Raw genomic sequence first — 24,879 nt, forward strand, 5'->3', positions numbered from 1 at the left:
TCGAGAAGAAAATGAGCATGCAGAACATTTGAGAATAGTATTGCAAATTCTGCGTGAAAAGAAGCTTTATGCTAAATTCAGTAAATGTGAATTTTGGCTTCGAGAGGTGGGTTTTCTCAGACATATTGTATCTGCAGAAGGCATTAGGGTAGATCCGTGTAAAATCTCAGCTATTGTCAATTGGAGTCCACCGAAGAATTATCTGAAGTTAGAAGTTTCTTAGGTTTAGCTGGCTATTATCGGAGATTTATACAGGGATTTTCTATGATTGCTTCTCTGATGACCCGTTTATTACAGAAAGATGTTAAATTTGAATGGACAGATAAATGTCAGCAAAGTTTTGGCCGATTGAAGAAATTGTTGACGGAAGCACTTGTGTTGGTACAGCCTGAATCGGGTAAGGAATTTATTATTTATAGTGATACATCATTAAATGGTTTGGGTTGTGTCTTGATGCAAGAAGATAAAGTAATATAGCCTATACTTCAAGACAACTTAAGCCACATAAAAGAAACTACCAGGTACATGATCTTGAATTAGCTGCTATTGTATTTGCATTGAAAATATGGCGACATTATTTGTATGGTGAAAAGTGTCATATTTATACTGATCATAACAGCTTGAAGTATTTGATGACACAGAAAGATTTGAATTTGAGACAACGCAGATGGCTAGAATTGATAAAAGATTATGAATTGGTTATTGATTATCATCCGGGTAAGGCTAATGTTGTAGCTGATGCTTTGAGTCAAAAATCTCTATTTGCTTTACGAGCTATGAATGCCCGGTTGTCACTGACTGATGATGGTTCAATCACAACTGAAATGAAGGCTAAATCGATGTTTCGTCAACAAATATGTGAGGCTCAGAAAAATGATGAGAAGTTACAGGCTAAGCGGGTACATTGTGAATCCGGTAATGATTTAGAATTCCAGATTGGGACTGACGGTTGTTTATTATTCAGAGGTAGAGTATGTGTGCCGAAGGATACAGAGCTCATACAGAAGATTTTACACAAGGCCCATAGCGGTACTATGTCTGTACATCCGGGGAGTAATAAAATGTATAATGATCTGAAAAAGATGTATTGGTGGCCGGGTATGAAACGTGATATCTCTGAGTTTGTGTCAGGGTGTTTGGTATGTCAATAGGTTAAAGCTGAACATCAAGTGTCTTCGTGATTACTTTAGCCAATCACTATATTGGAATAGAAATGGGAAAGAATCACTATGGATTTTGTATCTGGGTTACCGATGTCTCCGAAGAAGAAAGATGCCATTTGGGTAATTGTCGACCGATTGACAAAGTCCGCGCACTTTATTCCGGTATGTATGGATTATTCTTTAGATAAATTGGTTGAATTGTACATATCTGAGATTGTCAGACTACATGGAGTGCCAGTCTCTATTATATCAGATAGAGATCCCCGATTTACATCTCGCTTCTAGGACAAATTGAAAGAAGCTTTGGGTACTTAGTTGCGTTTCAGCATTGCATTTCATCCTTAGACAGATGGCCAATCTGAGCGTGTAATTAAGGTATTGGAAGATATGTTCCGATGTTGTATATTAGAGTTTGAAGGTAATTGGGAAAGGTATCTACCTTTGATTGAATTTTCTTATAATAACAGTTATCAGTCCAGTATTGAAATGGCTCCATATGAAGCTTTGTATGGTAAAAATATAGAACACCGTTATATTGGATAGAGCTCAGTGAAAAGAAGATATATGGGGTTGATTTGATCCGGGAAACAGAAGAAAAAGTAAGGCTGATTTGGGATAGTCTAAAAGCAGTTTCCGATCGTCAGAAGTCATATGCTGATCTTAAACGAAAAGAGATTGAATTTTAGGTGGGTGATAAAGTATTCTTAAAAGTGTCTCCTTGGAAGAAAGTTCTCCGGTTTGGTCAAAAAGGTAAATTGAGTCCAAGATTTATCGGACCATATGAAATCATAGAAAAAATTGGACCGGTTGCTTATCAATTGGCATTACCACCGGAACTCGATAGAATTCATAATGTTTTTCATGTATCTATGCTACGAAGGTATCGATCAGATCCTTCACATGTTATTACTCCGACAGAGTGGAGATTCAACCGGGTATGACTTATAGTGAAGAACCGGTTAAGATATTAGTACGGGAAACAAATGAGCTTAGAAACAAAAAGATAAAATTGGTGAAAGTATTATGGAAAAAGCACGAGATTGAGGAAGCGACATGGGAATCGAAAGAGACAATGAGGAAACAATACCCGAATCTCTTTACTGGTAAGATTTTCGAGGACGAAAATCCTTAAAGGGGGGAGAGTTGTAATGGCCCAAATTTAAGGTTATTAGAACAGTGGTTTCGGGACCACAAATTTGATGAGGAAAAATTTATTTTTATTATATTTCTATGGCCTACAATTTCACGGAAAGATTTCGTGAAAATTTCGTTCAAAAATTTTGACGTTTGGGCACTCAATTTAGTCAAAAGGACTAAATTGTAAAAAGTGCAAAAGTTGAGTTCTATATGTTAGAGGTGTCCAATTGTTATGAAATTTTAAATTGGAGGTCTTTATATGGTGATTAGACCATTGGTTAAGTTGGTGGAAAGCTTTATTGTGAATAGTGAAATTAATTTCAAAAGTAAAATTTTATGCCCCAAATTTTTAAGTTAAGTAAAGTTATGCCTCGAGCTCGACTCCGGCAACGGTCTTGGGTAAGGGGTGTTACAGGACTAGTGCCCTTTTCATTTACAACATCAAAAGATGAACATAATTAACTTCAAACTTGAAAGTTCACATGCTCATAGCCACCTATATACATGCCACAACCCAAGCTAAATTAATAGAGTCTACCAAATCTCTAGATGAATAGTGTGAGCTTTTTACGTATCCTATCGATGCGACTTGAACGTCCAAAATCTACAAGAAATGTAACTACACAAGAGTAAGTATTATGAGTACTTAGTAAGCTCATATAAGATCAAACATTAACTTACCTCACACACAATTTAAAAGTTAATCTAATATGCATTCGTGGTTTACCAAACAAACCAACACCATTTTTAACATAATGAGTGAACACTTTATTAACATATTGTATATCAAGTACGCCATATGATATGTTAACACTTTCATACCTGATTCATTCCCATTCATTTTTAATAGAATAAGTGTAGACACTTTATCAATCACATGGAATAACAAGTATGCAACATGATATGTTAATACTTTTATACCCGATTCATTTTCATTCATTTTTAACATAATAAGTGCAAACACTTTATCGGTCACACAGAATAACAAGTGCGCAACATGGTATGTTAATACTTTCATACCTGATTGTTTTATAATACCCGATGAAACATTGTAAAAGAGAGAGGTGTCCTTTAACCCTTTTTTTTTACTCCACTAGTTTACTATTATCTTCCTCCAACTGTTTGTGTAGTTCACGAGCCCTCTCTAGGGCTCCCATGGTGGACTAATAAGCATTCAATACTCTATCTTTTTTGCTTCTCTTCGCTAATACCTTCAGTGAACCCCACATTAATCATCCTAGCTTCAGTCAGAGCCACTTGAAGAGACAATACGAATTCCTTCAGTAATGGCTTCTTCACATAGCTAGACGATGCAAAAGGGAAAGCATAATCCTTTGCTTATTGAGTCATTAAATCTTTCCACTTTCTACCCACCTCAGTAGGGTAGTAAAGAAACTTTTGTACACTTAAGTGGTCACGCTAGGAAAATAATGTTTGGGCTTTGCCACCAGTAGACATAAAATTCAATGAACCCTCAGGAGGACCATGTTTAACAATCACACCAAAGACGTCTTGACTTGATAGTTTTGAAAGAGGTGGGGACATTGGTGGAGAAAGAATCACGAGAGGACTGTAACAGTGGTCACCACAATACTAGATGACGTTGCGCGATTCTTCCTCTTCTCGGTGAAGTTCCCTCAAAGGACTACCTTCATCTTCACTTCTTAATACAATGTTGGTAGCTGTAGAAGTATTCTTTTGTTTCTTTCAATTACTCCTACTTCCTTCCTCAGTAGAAGCGCCAGAAGGAGCACCTCACACATTCTGCATAAAGGACCATACGCCCATGTATTTGTTGATCTCTCTAGACAAACTTGTTAATTACCTTTAAAATTCTTCAACGGTGCGAGTTGTGCCTACATCACAAATAAGTCTATTGTCAGTACCAAAGTAATCATATGGGTGTTCGTATTACCTTCTTGATCTCCTGTAGATTTGGAGGACCACGGACGAGGTTTTAATTTACAAAAAGTGTAAAAATAATTATTAGCCTACTTCATTTTTCCTAAAAGGATAAGTCCCAACTCATCGATAGCTCAATATGGAAAACAGAAATCAAAGACGCCTCCTCTTATTGACCACAATCATCGAAATAAGAAATTGTGACCCACCATGAGAAACTGGAGAACTGCCCTAGAGCTATCCAATACGCATCAAGAAGATGGCAGAAAAAAAAGGGTGGAAAGGAAGGTGAAAACTCACTTCTAATATGTGCAAAGGAAGTAGGAAACAACATTCGGTATCACTCAATCGCCTTGAGCCTTCAACAATTGAGAAGTCATAGGTAAAATTGGGTAGTTGAATTTCTCGAATGGCCAAATGACAACTCATTTCTTCATGCTTAGTGGTACAAGCATATATTTTTGCCTCCACAAGAACATTGGCTTCATGACATTTCAAGTGTTCATTCCCTGAGCCACCGTGATTACTTTGACCACTACTGATACGATCCCATCCAAGGATTCAACCAAATCTGCTTGCAAACCAATCGAGTTACCGACGGGGCCAATTACTCGTGCTCGAGCCAAGAAATTCAAAGAAGCTATCTTGGGCTTTATTGATCAAGTTTGGGGAGAAGCTTTGACCGGATTCATTGATCGAGCTTGGGAATGCTCGACATACGCTTCATGCAACCTACTTCAAACCAATTTCAATTTTAGTTAGCTAATTCAGCTACTAGACTAAGACTTAAGCTATTTTAGTTATTTTAGTCATCATTAATTTCAGATTTAATTATGTCATAATCTGAGCATCTTTAATATGTTTTAAGTCTATTAATTATGTCCTATTTCGTACAGCATTAATATATGTCTTAAGTTAGACATTTTAATTGTGTCCTAGCTTAGTACAAATTAAATTATGTTCTATTTTGTCTTAATATTACATTTAACCGAGTCTTTAATTTGTTCTTCAGGTTTATCACATAGGCGGCTGGACATACATGCATGGTTCAGATTCATTGGAGCTCATTTATGAAAGATCATGCACCCGAACATTCATGTATACTGAAGCTGTTGGGTACACTCTTCCAATTGACCATTCATGAAAAGTTATGGCAATTATTAAGCCTCACTTGAACTGATCAGCCAGCTGCTTTTGTTCACACCCAATAGACTGTCTAACTCCTGATGTTCACACCCAAGGTACCGTCCAAGTCCATATGTTCACACTAAGGACTTTTCAGATGCCACATGATGCATTCACAAGCTGCTTGTATATTCAGTGAATCAAGGAGGCATTTACTTAAGCTCATAAATACTCTAGACCGACCAAGCTCCTTGCTTGTTCAGCTCAACTCCTAAGTCCATTCCATTGGCTACTTGAGAACTCCAATTGTCAAAGCTGATGGCAACCTTCATCAATCAAACTCTTCAAGGAATTAATCAGCTGAATCAATTGAATTCTAGCTTCATTTAATTTGATTACATCTTGTCTATTCGGCTGGTACTTTGTAGCCTATAAATAGTTGGCTTTTAACTTGTAGCAAAGACTTTTGATCATTTTATGAATTATAAACTATTTGTGAGTTGTTCAACTCTCATTGTTTTCTTGTGACTCAAATTGACTTATCTAGCTTGTTTAGTGGCGTCAATCTGTTTCTGTTTGTGAACTTATCACTCCAACGAGTGTGGCGTTCAACCTATACCGACTGGTTCCTTACTCCAATAGATAGTGGGTCACGGTTCTATCCTTTTACCATTGTCGCCTTAAGAGGTCAATAAGAATTGGGTCTTTATTTCTTAATATTGGTTCATTCTTCAGCTGTTAAGTTCAACGTCCATCCATCCATCAACCATATCAACTTTCTATTTTACTTTGTTAAACCAAACGGAAACCTTGCTAATTAATTTTATGATCGAGACACAAGCAATTCGATTCAACCCATGAATACGAGATCGCATCAGCTACGACCACCTCCTCTTGTCCTAATCATCATAACCAACTAAACCTAGAACGACTAGGAGTATTTGAAAATTTTAAGAAGTTTACCTCTGAATCACGACTCTCCTTCTCAATGACATCTCTTAAAAAATTTCAAATCCAAACGGTTCAATACTTAGGGTTAAAACCAGGTCCTTTTAAAGAAATTCAAAGCCTAACGATTCGCATGTCCAAGAATGAATGTCCAATGAACTTCATACAGTTGTACCTCCCTTTAGCACATGGTAAAACGTATACAATAAGTTTCATTCTAAAAAATCCCCCACTTTGTTTAGCCAAGTTCTTAGAAGAGTTGCTTTATAACTCTTATTCGAACTAGGTGAGGGACAAATTGTTATGATGTTTGTCATTACTGACCCCTTACTCCCTTACCTGATTGAGATTGATCCAATCCTCTTTACTTTAGTAGTGATAGCCTGGATAGATCATTTACACGAGTTTGCATGTTGTAGGTTCACATCATTATGCAAATGAACCCACACTTAGGGAACACATGTTAATCTTAGAATAGGGTACGTGTTGACATGCATGGAGCCTACCTAGGTTGTCGCATCTAAAAACTGTATCATATAAATAAGAAAATTAGCCATGATAAATCATTTAAAAAAAACAAATTTTATTAACTCTTGAAACCATCTAAATTATCCATATTAACTCTTAAAAAAAATGGGATATGTTTATAGTCGAGTAAATACCAAATTAAGGTGAAGAAGAAGATACGTTACATATAAGCAACAAAATTTATTTTTTAGATAAAATACTTTGACAGTTGATTACTTAAAATTTAATTAAGAGTGATTTTAGTTTAAATAAAATTAAATATCCAAATCTCAAAACTATAATTAGAGTGTGTTATTCATAAATGAAAATTTTGAGATAATTTTTTAAATTCGATTATATGAATATTAATTAAGATTTAATTAGAAAGATTAAATATTTACATTACATTTTTGCCTAAAATTGTTTTTTAAAGCCTGATTGTTGTTTAACTATTTTATATAAGAATGGGAAATATAATATATATTATCACCTAAATTAATTGAATGGAGTAAATTTTTAAAATTACATAGAAGTTAAATATTCACTTGAAAAAAATTATTATGTTTTAATTTTTAACAATTAAAAAACGAATTATAAAAAGTAAATTAAAAAGACAATTTTAACGGCCAACAATTTAAAGGAGAGCACATTAAAATTCAAGGTTTGAGTCGTAGTGTTAAAAGTCCCCTCCACTTAAGCTTTGATTGTAAAATGGAAAAATGGTTGGAATGAGAGGAGGGTGAGGGAGATTTATGGTGATTTAGTGGGGGACCAAGTTTGTAATATTCCCATTATCCCTGATGGTCCGAACGATTCTCGTATTTGGTTTCATAGCCCGTTTGGTAATTATTCCACTAAATCTGCTTATTCGTGGTTGACTCTCAGGCATGTGGGGCTGGGGCCTCACCGGTTCTTCTGGAAGATGGTGTGGAAGTTGCAAACGTTGCCTAAGATCAGAATTTTCTGCTGGCGTATTGGGCATGATATTCTCCCCACTTATGAAAAAATTTCAACTATCAGAAGGGATTTCAACAGCGACTGTCCGAGGTGTGGAAGAGACAAAGAGACCCTTATCCACGCGTTGAAAGATTGCCCTAAGGCTCGGGCAGTGCTGGTGCATGGGGGTTTGAATAGTAATCTGCTGGAAGGTAACCACTGCCGGGGTGTGGACTGGATCGAAGAGGTGGCTCGCTCGCTGGATGTTAAGGCTCTCTCGGAATTTGTTACGGTCCTTTGGAATATTTGGAATTGCAGGAATAACAAGTGTTTCGGAATTTGGAGGAGGAGGCCAAAGTAACGTGGGAGAGAGCTACTGCGTTGAGCCATGACTTTCGCATTTTTAACTTGCTGAAGGAGCCGGCTCTGCCAAAGCCTGCTGTAAAGGAGGGATGGCGTAAGCCGAACCAAGGGAGGGTAAAGATTAACTTTGATGCAGCGGTAAAAGATCGGAAGACCAGCTTTGGAATTATTGCTCGTGACCACGAGGGTTTTGTCTTGGGGGGTCGTGCTGGGGTGTTAAACAGAAGCTACAGTGCGGAATGGGCGGAGTTTTACGCGCTGGAGGAGAGCGTTAATTTGGCTAAGGAAAATTTGTGGGCCCGGGTGGATTTTGAGTCTGATTGCACTAGCCTGGTTAATCGCCTCAGAAGACCGAATGTTGACTTGTCAACTTTGGGCTACTGCATTCGGGATTTGCTTAGTAATTTGAATCCGAGCTTTAGTTTTAATTTCAAGTGGGCCCCCCGCTGCTGTAATAAAGCTGCTGATCAGCTTTGTTGTTTGGCTTTCACTAATAATTGTACTGAAATTTTTGATTTGGATTACCCGAGGGAAATCCACAATATTGATGCTATTAATTGAGGTGGCCTTTGTGCCTTTTCTTTCAAAAAAAAAAATTGTAAAATGGAAAAAAATTTAATCATTTTACTTTAAAAACTGAAAAGGAAGTTGAAAATATAATCTATATTATCTTAACATATAAATTTTAAATTTAAATCAATTAAAGCTTAAATATTTAAATATTCACATGAAAATTAAATACTCATTTGAAAAGATTATTAGTCTTTCTTTAGAATTTTAAAAAAATAGAATAACTAAAGTTTAAAGCAATAATCTTATGTTACCTTTATGAAAATCATAAATGCTAAAGTCATTTTTAATCTTATTTATTTTTATTGGACTTTTAGGTAAAGGGATGGTAATCGTATTAAAAATTATGCCAAGTACACTAAAACAAAAGAAGAATAAAGCACGTATCTCTACTGCTTAGAAGTGAAAGACGCCTACTAATCTCAATGTGCCTTTCACTTACTGCATATTCGGTTTACTGAAATAGAATAGAGCTGTAATAGAATAAAGCTGTAATGGAATAGAGTTGTAATCAGTAATTCAATTGTTTAGTTGAATGTAATGGAATATAACTGTAATAGTGTTCTTGTGTTTGGTTGAATGGAATAGACTTGTAATAACATAAGAAAAAATTAAAATGACCAGGATGCCCTCAGTAAAATTCTTTTTAGGTAGATGATTATTCTTTTTAAATTTTAATAAGATCATTATTAAATATAATTTAATAAAAATAATATATAATTTAATGACATTCTTAATATAATTATTTTTATATTAAATTATATTAAAATATTTAAAATATTCTATTTACTACATTTTAAAATAATACACTATTATTTGAATCAAGTACTTCTCAAGTTATCTCCATTATAGTTGGCACACAACAAACACATGGTTAGAGTAGTGCATTTGCATGGCTTATTATGATATTTAAACCTTCAAATCACAATCACTTGCACTACACCTACTAGAATAGGAGGTCAAGTTTATGACATAAAATGTTGTTTCATTAGAAAAGAAAATTCAAATTTAACATTGCATAGATTGCAGTTCATCAACAAGATATGAACAACTTTAATTTTACTTTTCTTCCTCATTAGTGTCTGAATCAAGGAGATAACAAGAAACACAGAAAACAAATTCTATGTTATTTACTCTAATTCGTGTAAAGAAGGGTCTTGGTTACAGGGAAATATAAAAGAAAAGGTTTAAAAGAAATCTATAAGGAAAATTTATTTTGTGCATCATCGAAATTCGCCATTTATGTGCGAGATGTATCATTGTGTTTAGCTATCATTCGACTACTCAACTATGCCATGCGGAAGATACATCCAATTCAACATCCTCTTCCCACCAAGTAGAAGTATGCAATAATTCATGATTTGGTTGATTAGCTGATTAGATTTTCACGATGCTTAATCTCTACTATGTAATATATGTATATTTATGTATATAAACTGAATTTCCCATCTTGTTTCCTAAGTTCCATGGAATCAAATTCATCAAAAAAGAAGAGGCAAGGTGCAGCAACAGCTGCTTTAGAGAAAATATCTCGAACCTGAGTTGCCCTCTTGCCTTTTGCGTCCCTTGATTGCACGGAAATTTTCAATTTTATTCAGTTCAGCGAGTGACTAACGTGAGAAGCTGCAAATATAAGGGAATTTAGTATGTAAGGGACAAAGACCTATGCGGCTGCAGATCACTTTGAATCTAGAAACTAACTGTAGATTCCATACAATATCTATTTTTCGGCTTCTGAAGCTGACGGTCTTGCCTTGGAAGCAATAGACTTCAGAACAGTATCAGTTATGGCTGGCATTTTTCCACGCTCATTGCTATTTGCGCTACTCAAATGTTCATGAATCGCAGCGAACTGTGCATCTGAGAGAATAGCTAGGAGATCAGCTCCGCTAAATCCTTCTATCATATATGCTATGGCATCTAAATCAACATCACTGGCCAATGGCAATTACATTATATGCGCAAAAACAAAGTATTACAAAGGAAAGTAACACTAAAACATTCGATCAAGGTAGTTTCTAGTTTGATATATATAGCAAATCACATTACGCTATACTATGCTGCTTGAATTGTTCATTTATGTTCCACACATATTTGGACACGTATATACAAGTTATTTCTCCAAATATACGAAAATTTTTAAATTTTGAGTAAATCAGTGACAGATATACATCAAAATCCAACATTGACCACTTAATCCTGATAACAAAGCTGATACATGTGGTTAAAATTTGGTGCTACTTGAAAAGCTATCTTATTTGGGTATGCATCTCATGTCAAAATCGATCACATGAAGATAATAATGAACCAAACTCAACATTGTTGGGATTAACTAAAGATTAAGAATAGATACTAGCAAAATAATACAATTGGATTCCATGAGAACTAACCTTATTGCAGCAAATACAAATACACCAGTCAAAACTTCAACACCATCTAATTCAGTTAGGAACTATTTGAAAGCAAAATAACAATGAGAAAGACATCAAAAGTTAAGGCAAAATAATAAAACGCAGCAAGCAAAAAGATACTAACTTGTTTGACAACTCGATTAGTTACTCCAGTGTTGTCATGTCCTCTTTTAGGGGCAATGGAATCAAATTCATCAAAAGAGAGGAGGCAAGGTGCAGCAGCAGCTGCTTTAGAGAAAATATCTCGAACCTGGAACAATATTGAGAAGTATAACAATATTCAAATCAGCTCGTACCAAGATTCAAAGCAGCAACTGCAGGGTGAGAAAGCATAACAACATTCAAATCAGCTCCTACCAAGATTCTACCTGGGAACCTAAACTGTCATCCATCTTTTTACAAACCAGACTAAATCTATCAAAAGAAAGAATTACAATGCCTTTGGAATAAAATATTAACAGTACAAAAGGTACAGGTTTATTTATCATATTCTCTTCACATGAACAAAAAAGATAAGCACGCTGGGGACAATAGATACAAATAAGTTCACATTCTGGATTACATTAGAAGTGATACGAGATCAAAGGCCCGACAAATGCGTTCCAAACTAAATGGGACCATCCAGGAGTTTGTTAGTAAGGCCTTAGATGCGTACACAAAAGAAAGGGAAAATCAAGATTTCAAATATTGGGAATCTTGGTCCAAGACACCAAATCTTGCAGCCAAAGCGCATTGGATCTCCATTACGAGCATCAACGATTCAATTTCGGTAGGAGATGGATCACAAGCCCAAATTCTTGAGGGCAAGGCCCAATAAGAAGATTCCAAGCCCAATCAAGAAATCCACCCATACTTAGTTGAAAATCAGGCCAAATTGTCAAAGTGGCCCAAGTTGTAAAGTTTTATTTTTATTTATTTATTTATTTATTTATTTTATTTAGTTTAAATTTTTATATTCAGTCCAAGAGTCCCAAATAAAAGACCCTTGGCCGAATTTCCATATTAAAATAATTATGAGTTTTTTTTAGTTTTAGTTTTAGTGTTCTAATTAAATTAGGAAAACATTTGAAAGGCCTATTTATATGGCTTGGCCAGCCACCCTACATTACATTACAATTACATTGAAAATTTCAGATTTGATTTGAGTGAAAATTCTCTTTGAGTTCTTCAAGGATTTTCTCTTGAGTTTTCTTTAGAAGTTGTTTTAACAATCTTTTTGATTGTGGGAGCCATCTTCAACCTTCTTCTTGCCATTGATATTCTTTGGAGGGAAGATTAGAGCCGTTTGAAGGGAGTTGTGAGATCTTTCGAGATTTCAAGGCTTCTTAGGACTTATCTTTTAATTTCTTACTGTCAATTCTTTCTTTATTTCTGCTTGTGCCGAATCTTTATCTAATTTATTTTCTGTTCTTATTGTGTTTTCAGCCTTTTTCTATCTTAAGGAATTAGCCCAAAAATCCCCAATTTCTAGGGTTCTTACCGATTCATCCATACTCTTTTTTGGGAGAAATTAGATTGCCGAAATTTGGGGAAAACTATCTGGGTGTTCAATTGGGCAGAATCGCAATCTCTTCTAGGGTTTCAAGATTCCTTATTAACACTTATTTCTATTCTCTATTTGATTCTTTACTGTTTTGGGGATTTTATTTCAGATCTGAAAATTCAAAAAATCTAATCTTTTAATTTTCTGTTTCGTTTCAGATCTAATTGTTTAGGGTTTTCGTAGGAGTTTCTCGTGACTTGGCAACTCGATCTTGGTCCGCGCGCAACCCCGTATCAAGAAGGTAATCCAAATATTGATTAAAAATAATTATAGGAAATTTAGAAGCCCGAATATCATTGAGACCACCAACATTGTCCCAACCAGAGCGACCAACATCAAGAGCTGATTTAGTTATGTCACCCATGGCAACTAGAAGGAACTCATGCATAGCATGAGACAAATCATCCCTAACTAGCATGGGGTTCATGTGTTTTTCGGAACCAGAATAAGAAGGCAAAAATCGGCCAGCATGAACAGCTCTATCAACCAATATTTTTTGAAATAATAAAATTAATTAGTATAAACTTTTACCCAAAATTTTAGGATAAACAATGGGAAGAGTATGCAATCTCATTCCCTAAATAACACAGTATGCAACTTATTATATCCAATTTAAACTACATGCAGATTAAAAACGTAGTGAAAATTAGTAACAAGAAGGATAAAAATGTCAGTAATATAGAGAAGTAACAAATTTATCCAGAGGGGAAAAAGAACATTAATGAAAAAGAGATACAAGACAAAAGTACGTACACACACAAGAAACAAAAATACCAGATCATACGCATCATATCCATCACAAAAATACCAGTTCTATCATCTGGATTTTAACCAGTTGGTTAATGAAAAAAGTCCGAATACCAAAATCTACAATTTCTAACCCTATCCCAATCTGCAATCTTTGCAACTAAAAAAATTCCATTTTTCTTCAAAATTCAAGAAAATTATGGAAAATCATTACTTAATGTGAACTAGATTTCTCAATATTCTCTGGGTCTTTTTTATAACAATGATAATTGAAAAAAATTTTCAAAAGAAAAAAAAAACAAAACCAATAATACAAACATAGTTGAAATTATAAAACAAGAAGAGGAAGAAAAAAGGGGAACTTACAGAGATTCTCACAAGGGAAAGGAGGTAGCTTTGCGGAGGCGGGGAACAAGTCAGAGATGAATCGACGGTTCTCAATGATAGAATCAACGGAGGCACCACTTTTACAGCAACGATGAAATTGACGAACGATGGGTGAACAAAATACAGGGTCAAATTGTCTGGGGGAAAATTTTTCTATTCCGTCCGTTGTTGAATAGGCTATTCTTAGCCCCCTTCACCGAATGATGATTCGGTAAATCAAATGAATAGGAGAGGAATAGCCATTCGCCGAATGAAGAAAACAGTGAAGCAAACTATAGCTTAACTGTTCATCCAAGAATAAGGAAGGAATGGCTATTCCATTCCCTCCAACCAAACGTGGCCTTATAGTTTGAGTTGAGAAATTTGGCTTGCAGATCCTACATGCATGAAGACAGTCCATGATTGTCTTGAAACTTGCATCGCACAGTATTACTGCCGGTAAACTTAGAAAATTTCTGCTGCTGTACCCATCATTTATGGTTTAATAACTTTGCTATAAAAGTTTGATCATCCCATTTTTCCAATGAACTCTGGATAAAGTTAAATGTTCATAATATGCCAATGATAGAGCGTTTGTGCTGGTTATATGTAGTCTTTGCTTCACCCTATTATGGAATCCAAATTGACAATAACCAATCAACAAGTACAACCATAGTTTAGAATCACCTGTGCACTTCATATGAGCACCCGTGCTATACAGCCAACATACTGCACCAAACACCATATTTTAAAAAAATACATGATATTTTATTCTATGGCATTCTCAAGTACACTTTAAACAAATGAAAAATAAAGCACATATATTTCAACATCATTGCATATATATATAACTGTACAGTAACATTGCATTAATTGTAAAAGACAATGGAGGTTGTAGCATTGATTGGTACAACAAGTCATTACTGAATTCGAATGTTTGGAATGTGAGCGATCTTGGGCCATTCCGAGCCACTCTCCTTGGTGCAATTTTCCTTTAATTGGGGACACTTGTTGATTTCAAGTCTCTGCAATTTGGATAGTCGTTTCATGGCGTCCAAAGAAGGAAAGTGCATCAAGTTGTTGCAGTTCCAAATCTGAAGTCGTTGAAGAGATGAGAAGTTCCCCAACCACTCTGGCAATACTTGAACTCCATTGAAGTTCCACAGTTCAAGAGACTTGAGGGAAGCAAGGTGCTGAAGCTGAGATGGAATCGACTTGAGATTTTTCCATCCATATAGTTCCAAATATTCTAGGGATGCATGGAGATGGTGGAGTGAAGTGAGACCTTCAAATTCCTCAAGCTGTTCTGAGAATCCACCTATATGCAATGTCTCAAGGTTGGTGAGGCAACCTAGGATCTCTCCTGGAAGGCAAGTCAGCTTCTGGCAAGATGTAATTGATAGAAAAATAAGAGAACGCAGTTCCCCTACATCTTGTGGAACAAAGCTCAGACTGGGGCAATTGTGGATGTTCAAATTTCCAAGAGATGCACATGATTCTATCCCACTAGGCAGACATGACAACCTTTCACAATCCTTGATGGTTAGATCTGTAAGAGAAGAGAAGCCTTGTATGCTTGGCATGAATCTCAAATTCGGACAGTCGCATATTCTTAACTCTTTGAGACACGTAGATAGCCCTTCCATAGTTGGTATAGATCCTAAATTCAGACAAGCTTGGATATGTACTTCTTTAAGACGAGAGGAGGCAGATAGTCCATCCCCTAAAGTACTTATTTCACTGCAATACGAAACTTGGAGCACCTGAAGAGATGGAAGTTTTCTCTGTATCGGGTCACTTTTTAACTTGGGACACCCGGAAACAATCAACTCCTCAAGGCAAGGAAATGCAGCCACACCTTCTCGCTCTATTATCACTGAATCCAAATCATCTACCCATTCTTCCAGGCTCTCCATTTCCACTAAGATAAATCTTCTCAAAGCTGGAAATGATGTGGTTGCCTCACCCTGACCATTGAAATAAAATTCACGACCTATCCTCTTCACCTTCTTCATTTCATCGATTTCAAGCACAGTTAGATTACATAATTGGCCGAGACATGGAAGATTAAGGCATTCCCTGCAATTGATTAGTTTTAACTTCACCAAATTGTTGAGTGGAAATGGGAGATTAGAACCATGTACACTACTTGACAGCCACGAAGGTAAGTCATCTCCCCAATAATTCACAATGGTTAGACCTTTCAGATTCGAGCAAGGCTTGAGCCCTTCCAGTACTTCCTTATCATTTATGGGGCATTCTCTTTTGTAGCTCCATTTCAGTTTTAGCTTGTACAATTTGGTCTTTGCTTCCATGTTTGCTCTGCTGGCTTCTGCATTATCTTTTACATCTTCAAGGTTGCATATCTTCAATTTTCCTCTAAGCTGGCTTAAGCATCCAAGTTCGCTAACCAGGCATCCCTTTTCCATGTCCACAAAGAAGAATGGTAACGTTTGAAGACAAGTCAAGCGTCCAATATCAACTGGCATTAACTTTTCAAGATCAAAATAGATATGCCTCAGGCTAACTAGATTTCTCATTCCTTTAGGAAGATGTTCTAGAGAACACTTCAAAAGTCTCAAGGTCTGCAAATTATAAAGCTGAGTGAAGGACTCTGGTAGTTTGGTGATATTAGTTGCTGAGATGTCAAAGAATCTTAAATGCTTTAATTTGCCCAAGGAACCTGGCAGTTTTTTTATGTGAACTCCAGTTAATTTTAGAGTCCTTAAGCTTTTGAGATTTCCTGGAAACCTGCAAAAAATGTCGACATTCAAAAACAAAGAGTGCAACTTGTGTGCAGCATGTTCTAAAATGGTTGGCACCGATTCCCCATAAAAGACAACACTCATATGTCGAATACAAGAAGTATCAACCATGGAGTCGTTATACAAAACCTTGGTTTCTTCTTTCGATACAAACACTGCAAGATCATGCACTAAATCATGCATCTTACAAACTTCAATGTTCCCATAGGCATCCCTTTCCACATCTTGGAACAAGGAATTTGATAAGAGAGCTTTAAATTGCATATTACCAATATCCTCCATGGCCATATTCCCTTCTTTGGATGGATCAAGAAATCCATTGGCCATCCAAAGCTGAATCAACTGCTCCCGTTCGATGTAAACATCCCTGGAAAAATTTGAACAGTATGCAAAACACCGCTTCAAAGACGGTGAAGGCAGGCGATCGAAGCTTAACTTTAGCACATGCAAAATACCATTGTTCCTTTCGAGCGAATCCCAAATGTTACAATGTTTGATTGACAACCACTCCTCTTTGTCCCTTTTATTGCTCATAGTTCCTCCAATAACCCTTGCAACCAATGGCAGACCTCTGCACTTTTTAGCGATATCCTTTCCAATAACCTCCATTTCTTCTGGTATTGAAGAGCTCCCAAATACTTTTTGTTTGATTATTGACCAGCATTCATCATCAACTAATTTCTTAGGATGGTGCTTATGTTCAGTATGCGTTCCCATCACCGATGCTACATTATCACTTCGAGTTGTCACAATGATTTTACTCCCTATATTTCTACTAAATCCTAGCAGACAACCTTTTAAATCTTCCCATTTTTCAACATTTTCATTCCAAACATCATCAAATATGAGAAGATATCTTTCCTCTCCTAATTCTTCTTGTATTCTTCGCAGTACCGTATCCTTATTTCTAAATGCACAAGGGGTTTTGGTAAGAGATTCAAGCATCTCTACCAGAATTCTATCCACATCGAAATCATTAGAGACACAAACCCACATGATTTTACCAAAATGATGTTGAATTGGCTCACTGTTGCATACCAGTTTAGCCAAAGTAGTCTTCCCAAGGCCGGCCATACCCACAATTGATATAACAGAGATGATTTGTGGTTGTTGAGTACTGGACTTGATCAACAAGTTAATAATCTTGGAGACATCATATCCCCTTCCAACAACGTGAAATGGATCACCAATTAAAGAGTGCGTCTCTAGGTTTCCTCTAGGCAAAACAACCATTTCCCCAACTCTCCTTTGGAGCCCAAATTGACTGGCCTGCTTATTAATGTGACTGAGGGATACATTAATGTTTTTTATTTTCTTGGCCATATTGAGACGATACGGCAAAGGGATGGAAGGTGTTAACAAATTGCAGAGCTTTCTACTTATCTGATCTTGGAATTTTGCCTTCATCCCAAGTTTTTGATAGGTAAACTCGTCGAGTACATCATCAATCTCGTAAGCCACGTCTCTAAGCTCCTGCAGCCAAAGCCTGACAGACCCATCTCTGACATGTTTCTCCTCTGCATCTTGTAACACTGCCTGAATCAAGGTTAGCAAAACTCTAAGCTTTTTCATGTCGTTTTTGAAACCGCATGCGAGGCTAGCTTGTTCAGCAGCCAGTGAAATCACCTTGGAAAGTGTAAGCTGCACAGCAGCCCCAAGGACTGCTTCCACTACCTTTTGTTCCATACCCGCTGTTGCAGATTTTGCCAGAAAGCTAATTTCTGGATCAGATTACAATTCGTTACAATATACCCTCTTTCAATTGACCGTAAATAATTCCAAAGTCAACCTGTAATCAAAACCTTCTTTTTTATTCACGTTTGTTGAATATAATGGTAACCTACATTACATTTATAAGAAATAATCCATTGATGACGGTTCAAAATTTAATATAATAATAAATTTAATCTTCAATTTCTATATATTGTATCATACTTTTTTTTGATAAATTATAATAACAGGACAAAATTTAAATAACAAGCTTAACTAGCACGATTCAAATCTAGACTATACTTAATGAACACCTTTGATTATTAGGCTATTATATAAAATTTTATTGTATTATAATTTAATAAAAAATATTTAAAAGCACATCAATATTTTCAAAAATATAAAAATATAAAAAAATTTACACGGTATATATAAGATTACAAAAAATATATAATTTTCAATTCTTTTCCTTTTCATTTTCTCAAGAAATAAATCATTCTCTCTAGCCCCGCAAAGCGAATTTATATATAGACGGAAAAAATGAGTAATTTTCTAAAATTTAGCTTGAAACGAGAAAATATTGGAACTTTACAAAAACAAAGTTGAAGAAATTGTTTTTTCTTTTCCTTTTAAAATGTACCTCAATTTTGAAAATACCTGGTTTTAATGAAATTTTTGTTTAAGTTTGCTTTACCCATTGCCAACTACTGATAAAAAAAATAAAACTAAATTTATTAAGGTGGGCAAAATTCGATTAAATTAAGAGGTAGCTGAAGCAAATAAGCAAAAAAAAAAAAACACTAACTCGTATATAAAATATTATATTGTTAATAGTTAGCTTACATGTTTAATTATGATTGATTATTTGTTTTGATTTATTACTAATGCTCATGGCCCTAACCGACAACGGAAAGAAGTTAAAGGTGTTACAAATTTAATTTTAATTTTTACAAATTTCTTAAAATTTCACATTTTATTCAATTTAATTTCTAAAATCGAAACAATCATAATTTTCACATTTAAGTTTCATTTTACAATCCGATTTCAATATCATCCTTCTACAACCCTTTAAATTCAATAATTATAGAAGTTTCATTTCAATTTTAAAATATTTTCATTTTAGTCCCTAAACTGAAAGTTGACGAATTTCATTTTACAATTTAGTCCTTTAACACATCTAAGCTTACAATCAAACCATTTAACATCAAAAGGTTCAAGAACTATCAATGGTAACATTTCAAAACTTTAACAATTTTACAATTTAATACTTGAGCTAAATAAATCAAGCTCCCAAGATTTCAAAAACATAAAATTTAGGAAAACGAGCTCGAAATAGCTTACCATGCACAGTTAGAACTTGATCGAATTCTAGCCATTTAACAATGGTGGAAACGGGTGGAAGTGAAGAAAATGAAGAAGATGACCTTGTTGGTTTTATTTTATTATGTTTAAATGTAATTTTGCATAATTTTTAACTTATTTTATTATTATTAAACAAGCATTAACCGACCACCACTAATAAAAAGGGTTGCACATTCACTATTTTAAGCCTCTTAATTAGTAAAATTCAACCATGATTAACTTTTACGGTTTTTACAATTTAACCCTTATACATTAATTACTAACCGTTCAACAAAATTACCGGGCCAAAAATCAATATAACACTATAATAGACTGATAAATATTAAATAATAATATCTATTGACTCGACTATTAAAAAATGGGGTTCCAAAATTATCGTTTCTGGCATCATTGAAAAACAGATTGTTACAACAACTTTTAAATATATGGGTCTAAACAAATAAACTTGACATGAATTTTAGTTGAAATTGATTTTATTTGACCCGAACTGAAATTATATATAAAAACATTTTGATATTAAATTATGATATGTGATTTGTTGTCGAATATGATAATCATATGAACGCATGAAGCGAACCACACAAGCATACAAAGCAACATATGTCGTACTAAATCAAAATCTAAAATATTAAACGTCTCCAAAAGTTTAAGTTTCCATATAATTCGTAGTAAATTTCCAAAGTTCTACCATACACTAACCAACAACTCAACTTAATACTTCACTATGCCACTCAGGGTTTGAGAACTAAGAGCAAACACTAACTTGAAAACAAAAGCTCCTGTTGAAACTATAGCCGAAAATGCATCCTAAAACAAGAAAAATAGAAGAGTGAGTAATAGAGATTCTCTTGATTTGGGTAAAATTATCATAGTCAAATTTCGTATCATAACCATACATGAACCAGAATGTAGTTTTAAAGTACATACATACATCTATACTTAATACATCAAAATTTACAATTTAGCCCCTACAACTAAAATTGCCAATTGTTCCATAAATTAGTCCCTGATTTGCAAATCATTTAACTTGCATATTCTGTTTTTAGAATTGTAAATTCTCAAATCATATAAGTGAGTCCTAAAACTCAAGTTTTGAAATATTTACAATTTTATCCCTATTTTTATTTTTATTAAAATTGAACACTTTATTCATTAAAATTTCAATTTTATAGATATACCAACCATTTCTAATCTATTTAAAATAATTAGTCAAACTTCGAATCATCCTTTACTTGATTTACTAAATTTCCAATTTAAAATTATAATTTATTATTTCTCGCTTTCTTTAAGTTTGAATTTTCTTTATTTCAAATAACCATCATATATTCTTTTCCATACAATAATAATTTCTCAATCATTCTAACACATGAATAATAAATTCATTCATCAATATAAATTCACAACTTCTTTTTTACCATATGAATTCATAACTTTAATTTCTCTTATACTTAATAAATTTACCAACGATGCTTATCTTGAACTACTAACAAAAAAATCAATCATAAAATCATTTTAATATTTATAAATATACATCAAATTATACACTTGAGTTGTTACATAATAATAATTTAAACAACTTACCTTAATTTCTCCATTAATTTCTTCACATACCCATGTCTTTTCCACTTCCAACACTTATATCACTATAGTAAAACAGGTTTTTAGCGGCATTTTTAGCGGCGTTTGGATAACAAACGCTGCCGCTATAGATTGAGCATTAGCGGCGCTTTTTGAGAAACGCCACTATAGGTTGAACAATAGCGGCACTTTCTGAAAATCGCCGCAAAAAAAATTAAGCACAACACGTGGTTTTATGTTGAGCTTTAGTGGCATCAGTGGCGCTTTTTGAAAAACGCCGCTATAGATCGAGCATTAGCGGCGCTTCTTGAAAAACGCCACTATAGGTCGACCATTAGCGGCGCTTGTTGAAAAACGTTGCAAAAAATTTAAGCACAATGCTGTCGTTCTATTTTGAGCTTTAGTGACATTAGCGACACTTTTGTAAAATGCCGTTACAGATCGAGCATTAGCGGTGCTTCTTGAAAAACGTCGCTATAGGTCGACCATTAGCGGCGCTTGTTGAAAAACGCTGCAAAAAATTTAAGCACAATGCTGTCGTTTTATATTGAGCTTTTAGTGGCATTAGCGGCACTTTGTTGAAAACGCTGCTATAGATCGAGCATTAGCGGCGTTTTTCCTAAAAATGTTGCAAAGGAAAATTATTTTGTTTTAGGGTTTAGTATTTAAGGTTTAATGTCTATAGTTTAGGGTTTTAAGGTTTGTGATATAATGTTTATTATATTGGGATTAGAGTTTTGAGTTTCGGGTTTATGGTTTAGAGTTTGTAGTTTACGATTTATTATTTTATATTTAAGGTCTTAGTACTGTTCATGGTTTTACGGGTTATGCTAGTAGGGTTTAAGGGTTAAGGTTTTTGTAAAATGATAAAAAAGTCAATTTATTTTAGGGTTTAGGTAAACATTAAGATTTTTTTTAATTACTTTTGTCTCTTGTAATATGTATATTTAGGGTTTAGGGTGTAGGTTTATGATTTGAGGTTTAAAGTTTAGGGTTTATGATTTAATGTTAAGAGTTTAGTGTTTACGATTTAGGGTGTAGGTTTATGATTTAGTGTTTAGTGTTTATGGTTTAGGGTTTTAAAGTTTAGAAGTTAAGGGTTTAGGGTTTATGGTTTAGCTAAAAGCATAGAAAAATATATTTTAAAAATGTAAAAAATAAAATACTATTATTTAAAATAATTTTAAAGTGTTTTAAGTATCTGATTGATTAAGTTTTTAGCGACATTTGGACAAAAAATGCCGCAAAGGTTAATTAAGTTGAGCAATAGTGGCATTTTTGGCTCAAAACACCGTAAATATATATTAAAAGATATCAAAACGTTGCCATTTTGTCTGCGTTTTTAGTGGTGTTTTTCGCGAATATGTTTTAAGTGTTTGCAAAACGTTGTCGTTTTTAACTGCGATTTTAGCTGCGTTAATGGTGCTTTTGATAAACACCACAAATTTTAATTAATCTAACTTAAACGACGTTGTTCGCAAATATGTATTAAAAGATATCAAAACATTGTCGTTTTGTTTGCATTTTTAGTGGCGTTTTTACGAAAAACGTCGCGAATATGTTTTAAGTGTTTGCAAAACGTTGTCGTTTTTAGCTGCGATTTTAGCTACATTAGTGGCGCTTTTGATAGATGCTGCAAATTTTAATTAATCTGACTTAAACGACATCATTCACAAATATGTATTAAAAGATATCAAAACGTTGCCGTTTTGTCTGCATTTTTAGTGGCGTTTTCACGAAAAACGCCGCGAATATGTTTTAAGTGTTTGCAAAACATTTTCATTTTTAGCTGCGATTTTAGCTGCGTTAGTGACGCTTTTGATAAGCGCCGCGAATATGTTTTAAGTGTTTGCAAAACGTTGTCGTTTTTAGCTGCGATTTTAGCTGCGTTAGTGACGCTCTTGATAAACGCTGCAAATTTTAATTAATCTAACTTAAACGACGTCGTTTATTGTCCCTGAATTTCTTTAGTTTTCCCCAACTCAACTTTCCCCGATTTCAGTTCCCCAATTTCCCAATTCCTTCTCCCCCAATTTCCCTGATTTCATTTCCCCGATTTCTCAACTGACCTGTCCAACGCAGCTGTCGTCACAGTCGTCTCCACTCCGGCGGCCGCTTTGTCACCCGCTTCCTCTGTCGCCCGCTTCCTCTATTTATGAATTCCATTTTTAGGATTTGAAGGTCAGTTTTGCTCATCTCTCGATTAATTTAGTAAAGTTTGTCTTTTTTTTCTTCGATAGTTTTTTTGGTTTGCTTTGTATAATTTTTTTCTTATTGAAATTATCTGTTTCTCGAAATGGGTTTATTTTGAAGTTTAGTCTTATTATTATTGTTGTTATTTTGGGGAGTATGTCAATGTTTCTGGAATGAAGCATCTGTGGCTTTGACTTTATGCAATTTGGAGAAGATCTTCCCACATTCCTTCTTCACTATTATGGTGCACTTGCTAATCCATCTCCTTCATGAAGTAATACTTGGTGGACCCGTTTTCTATCAATGGATGTATCCTATAGAAATGTGTTAATTTATTTGTAAATTATTCATTCATTCACCTCTATTCCTTTAGTTACAACTTTTGATAATGTTGTATATCGTGTTTAGGTTCCTATCCAAATTGAAGTCTTATTGCAGTAATAAGCGTTATCCAGAAGGATCAATTGCTGAAGGCTACTTGGCAGAGGAGTGTATACGGCTTTCTGTTCTAGATATTTGGAAGATGTTGAAACAAGACTGAACAAACCAAGTAGAAATGCTAGGCTCACTGATCATAACTTGGCCGAAACTTATTTATTTCAAAGTTATGGAGAACCAATCGGCAAAGTTGAAATTGCAGAATTAGATGATAGATCGTGGGTACAAGCACATTGATATGTTCTTTTCACCATGAGTCAATGGAATCATTACGCAAGTAAGTTCTAGAATTTGATAAATATTCATATTTTTAATTTGTTTATCTTCTAACAAAGTAAACCTCTTTTTAACATAGTTAGTACAAACAAATCTTGAGATTTCGTTCACACTCCCGAAGATTACAACATCGAGAGATTAATAAGTTATTCACAGAATCTTTTCATGAATGGTTAATCCAAACGGTATGCAATTTAAGCTTTCACTGACAAATAATAATGTTTTCTCATAACATTTATAATTACTCAATTTACTTTCGATTCAATAGGTTTGGAGTGGGAAGGACGTCAATGACGAAGTTAAATGGCTTTCTCAAGGTCCGAATAGAGTAGTAAAAAGATATAGTGCCTTCCTCATCAATGGATACAGATTTCATATGAAATATCGTGAGAGATTGAGGAGAACTCAAAATTGTGGAATAGTTGTTAATTCTTCAATTACAAGTTATGCTAGTGCTAGGGACAGTAATCTTGTTGAGGGAAATGTGGAGTATTATGGACTTCTTACTGGCATTATTGAGTTGGATTACTATGGCAAATGGAAAGTTGTCTTATTTCGATGTGATTGGGCTGATGTTAATACTGCTCGCGGAATTAAACAAGATCAATTTGGTTTTACAATGGTGAAGTTTTCTCGATTGATTCACATTGGACAACAATTGATAGATCCAACTGAAACAAGTATTTTCTTCTCAAGTGAAACAAGTTTTTTACTCGAAAGATCCAACTGATGAGGGTTGGTACGTTGTACTCCATAACATCCCTAGAGACTTGTTTGACATGGGCAATGGAAGTAGAGATGACATCGACGAAAGATCAGAAACTTTGCCTTTTCCAAAA

The 24,879-nt window shown here is 34.6% G+C and overlaps 1 protein-coding gene across 1 annotated transcript; it reads right to left on the reverse strand.

Moving 5' to 3' along the window:
- Window positions 1-14,457: 14,457 nt before the first annotated feature.
- On the reverse strand, window positions 14,458-18,291 carry LOC107912301 (disease resistance protein RGA2). The gene has a single exon (XM_016840410.2). It carries the CDS (start codon window positions 18,167-18,169, stop codon window positions 14,639-14,641), a length of 3,531 nt encoding a protein of 1,176 aa, XP_016695899.1. The 5' UTR covers window positions 18,170-18,291; the 3' UTR covers window positions 14,458-14,638.
- Between the last annotated feature and the right edge of the window lie 6,588 nt (window positions 18,292-24,879).

This window comes from Gossypium hirsutum, chromosome D08 (assembly GCF_007990345.1).
Source record: "Gossypium hirsutum isolate 1008001.06 chromosome D08, Gossypium_hirsutum_v2.1, whole genome shotgun sequence".
Taxonomy (NCBI): Eukaryota; Viridiplantae; Streptophyta; class Magnoliopsida; order Malvales; family Malvaceae; genus Gossypium; species Gossypium hirsutum.

What these genes read in the sequence shown, in the direction of transcription:
- LOC107912301 (XM_016840410.2), bottom strand. Translation starts at nt 18,169, where the DNA reads ATGGAACAAAAGGTAGTGGAAGCAGTCCTTGGGGCTGCTGTGCAGCTT.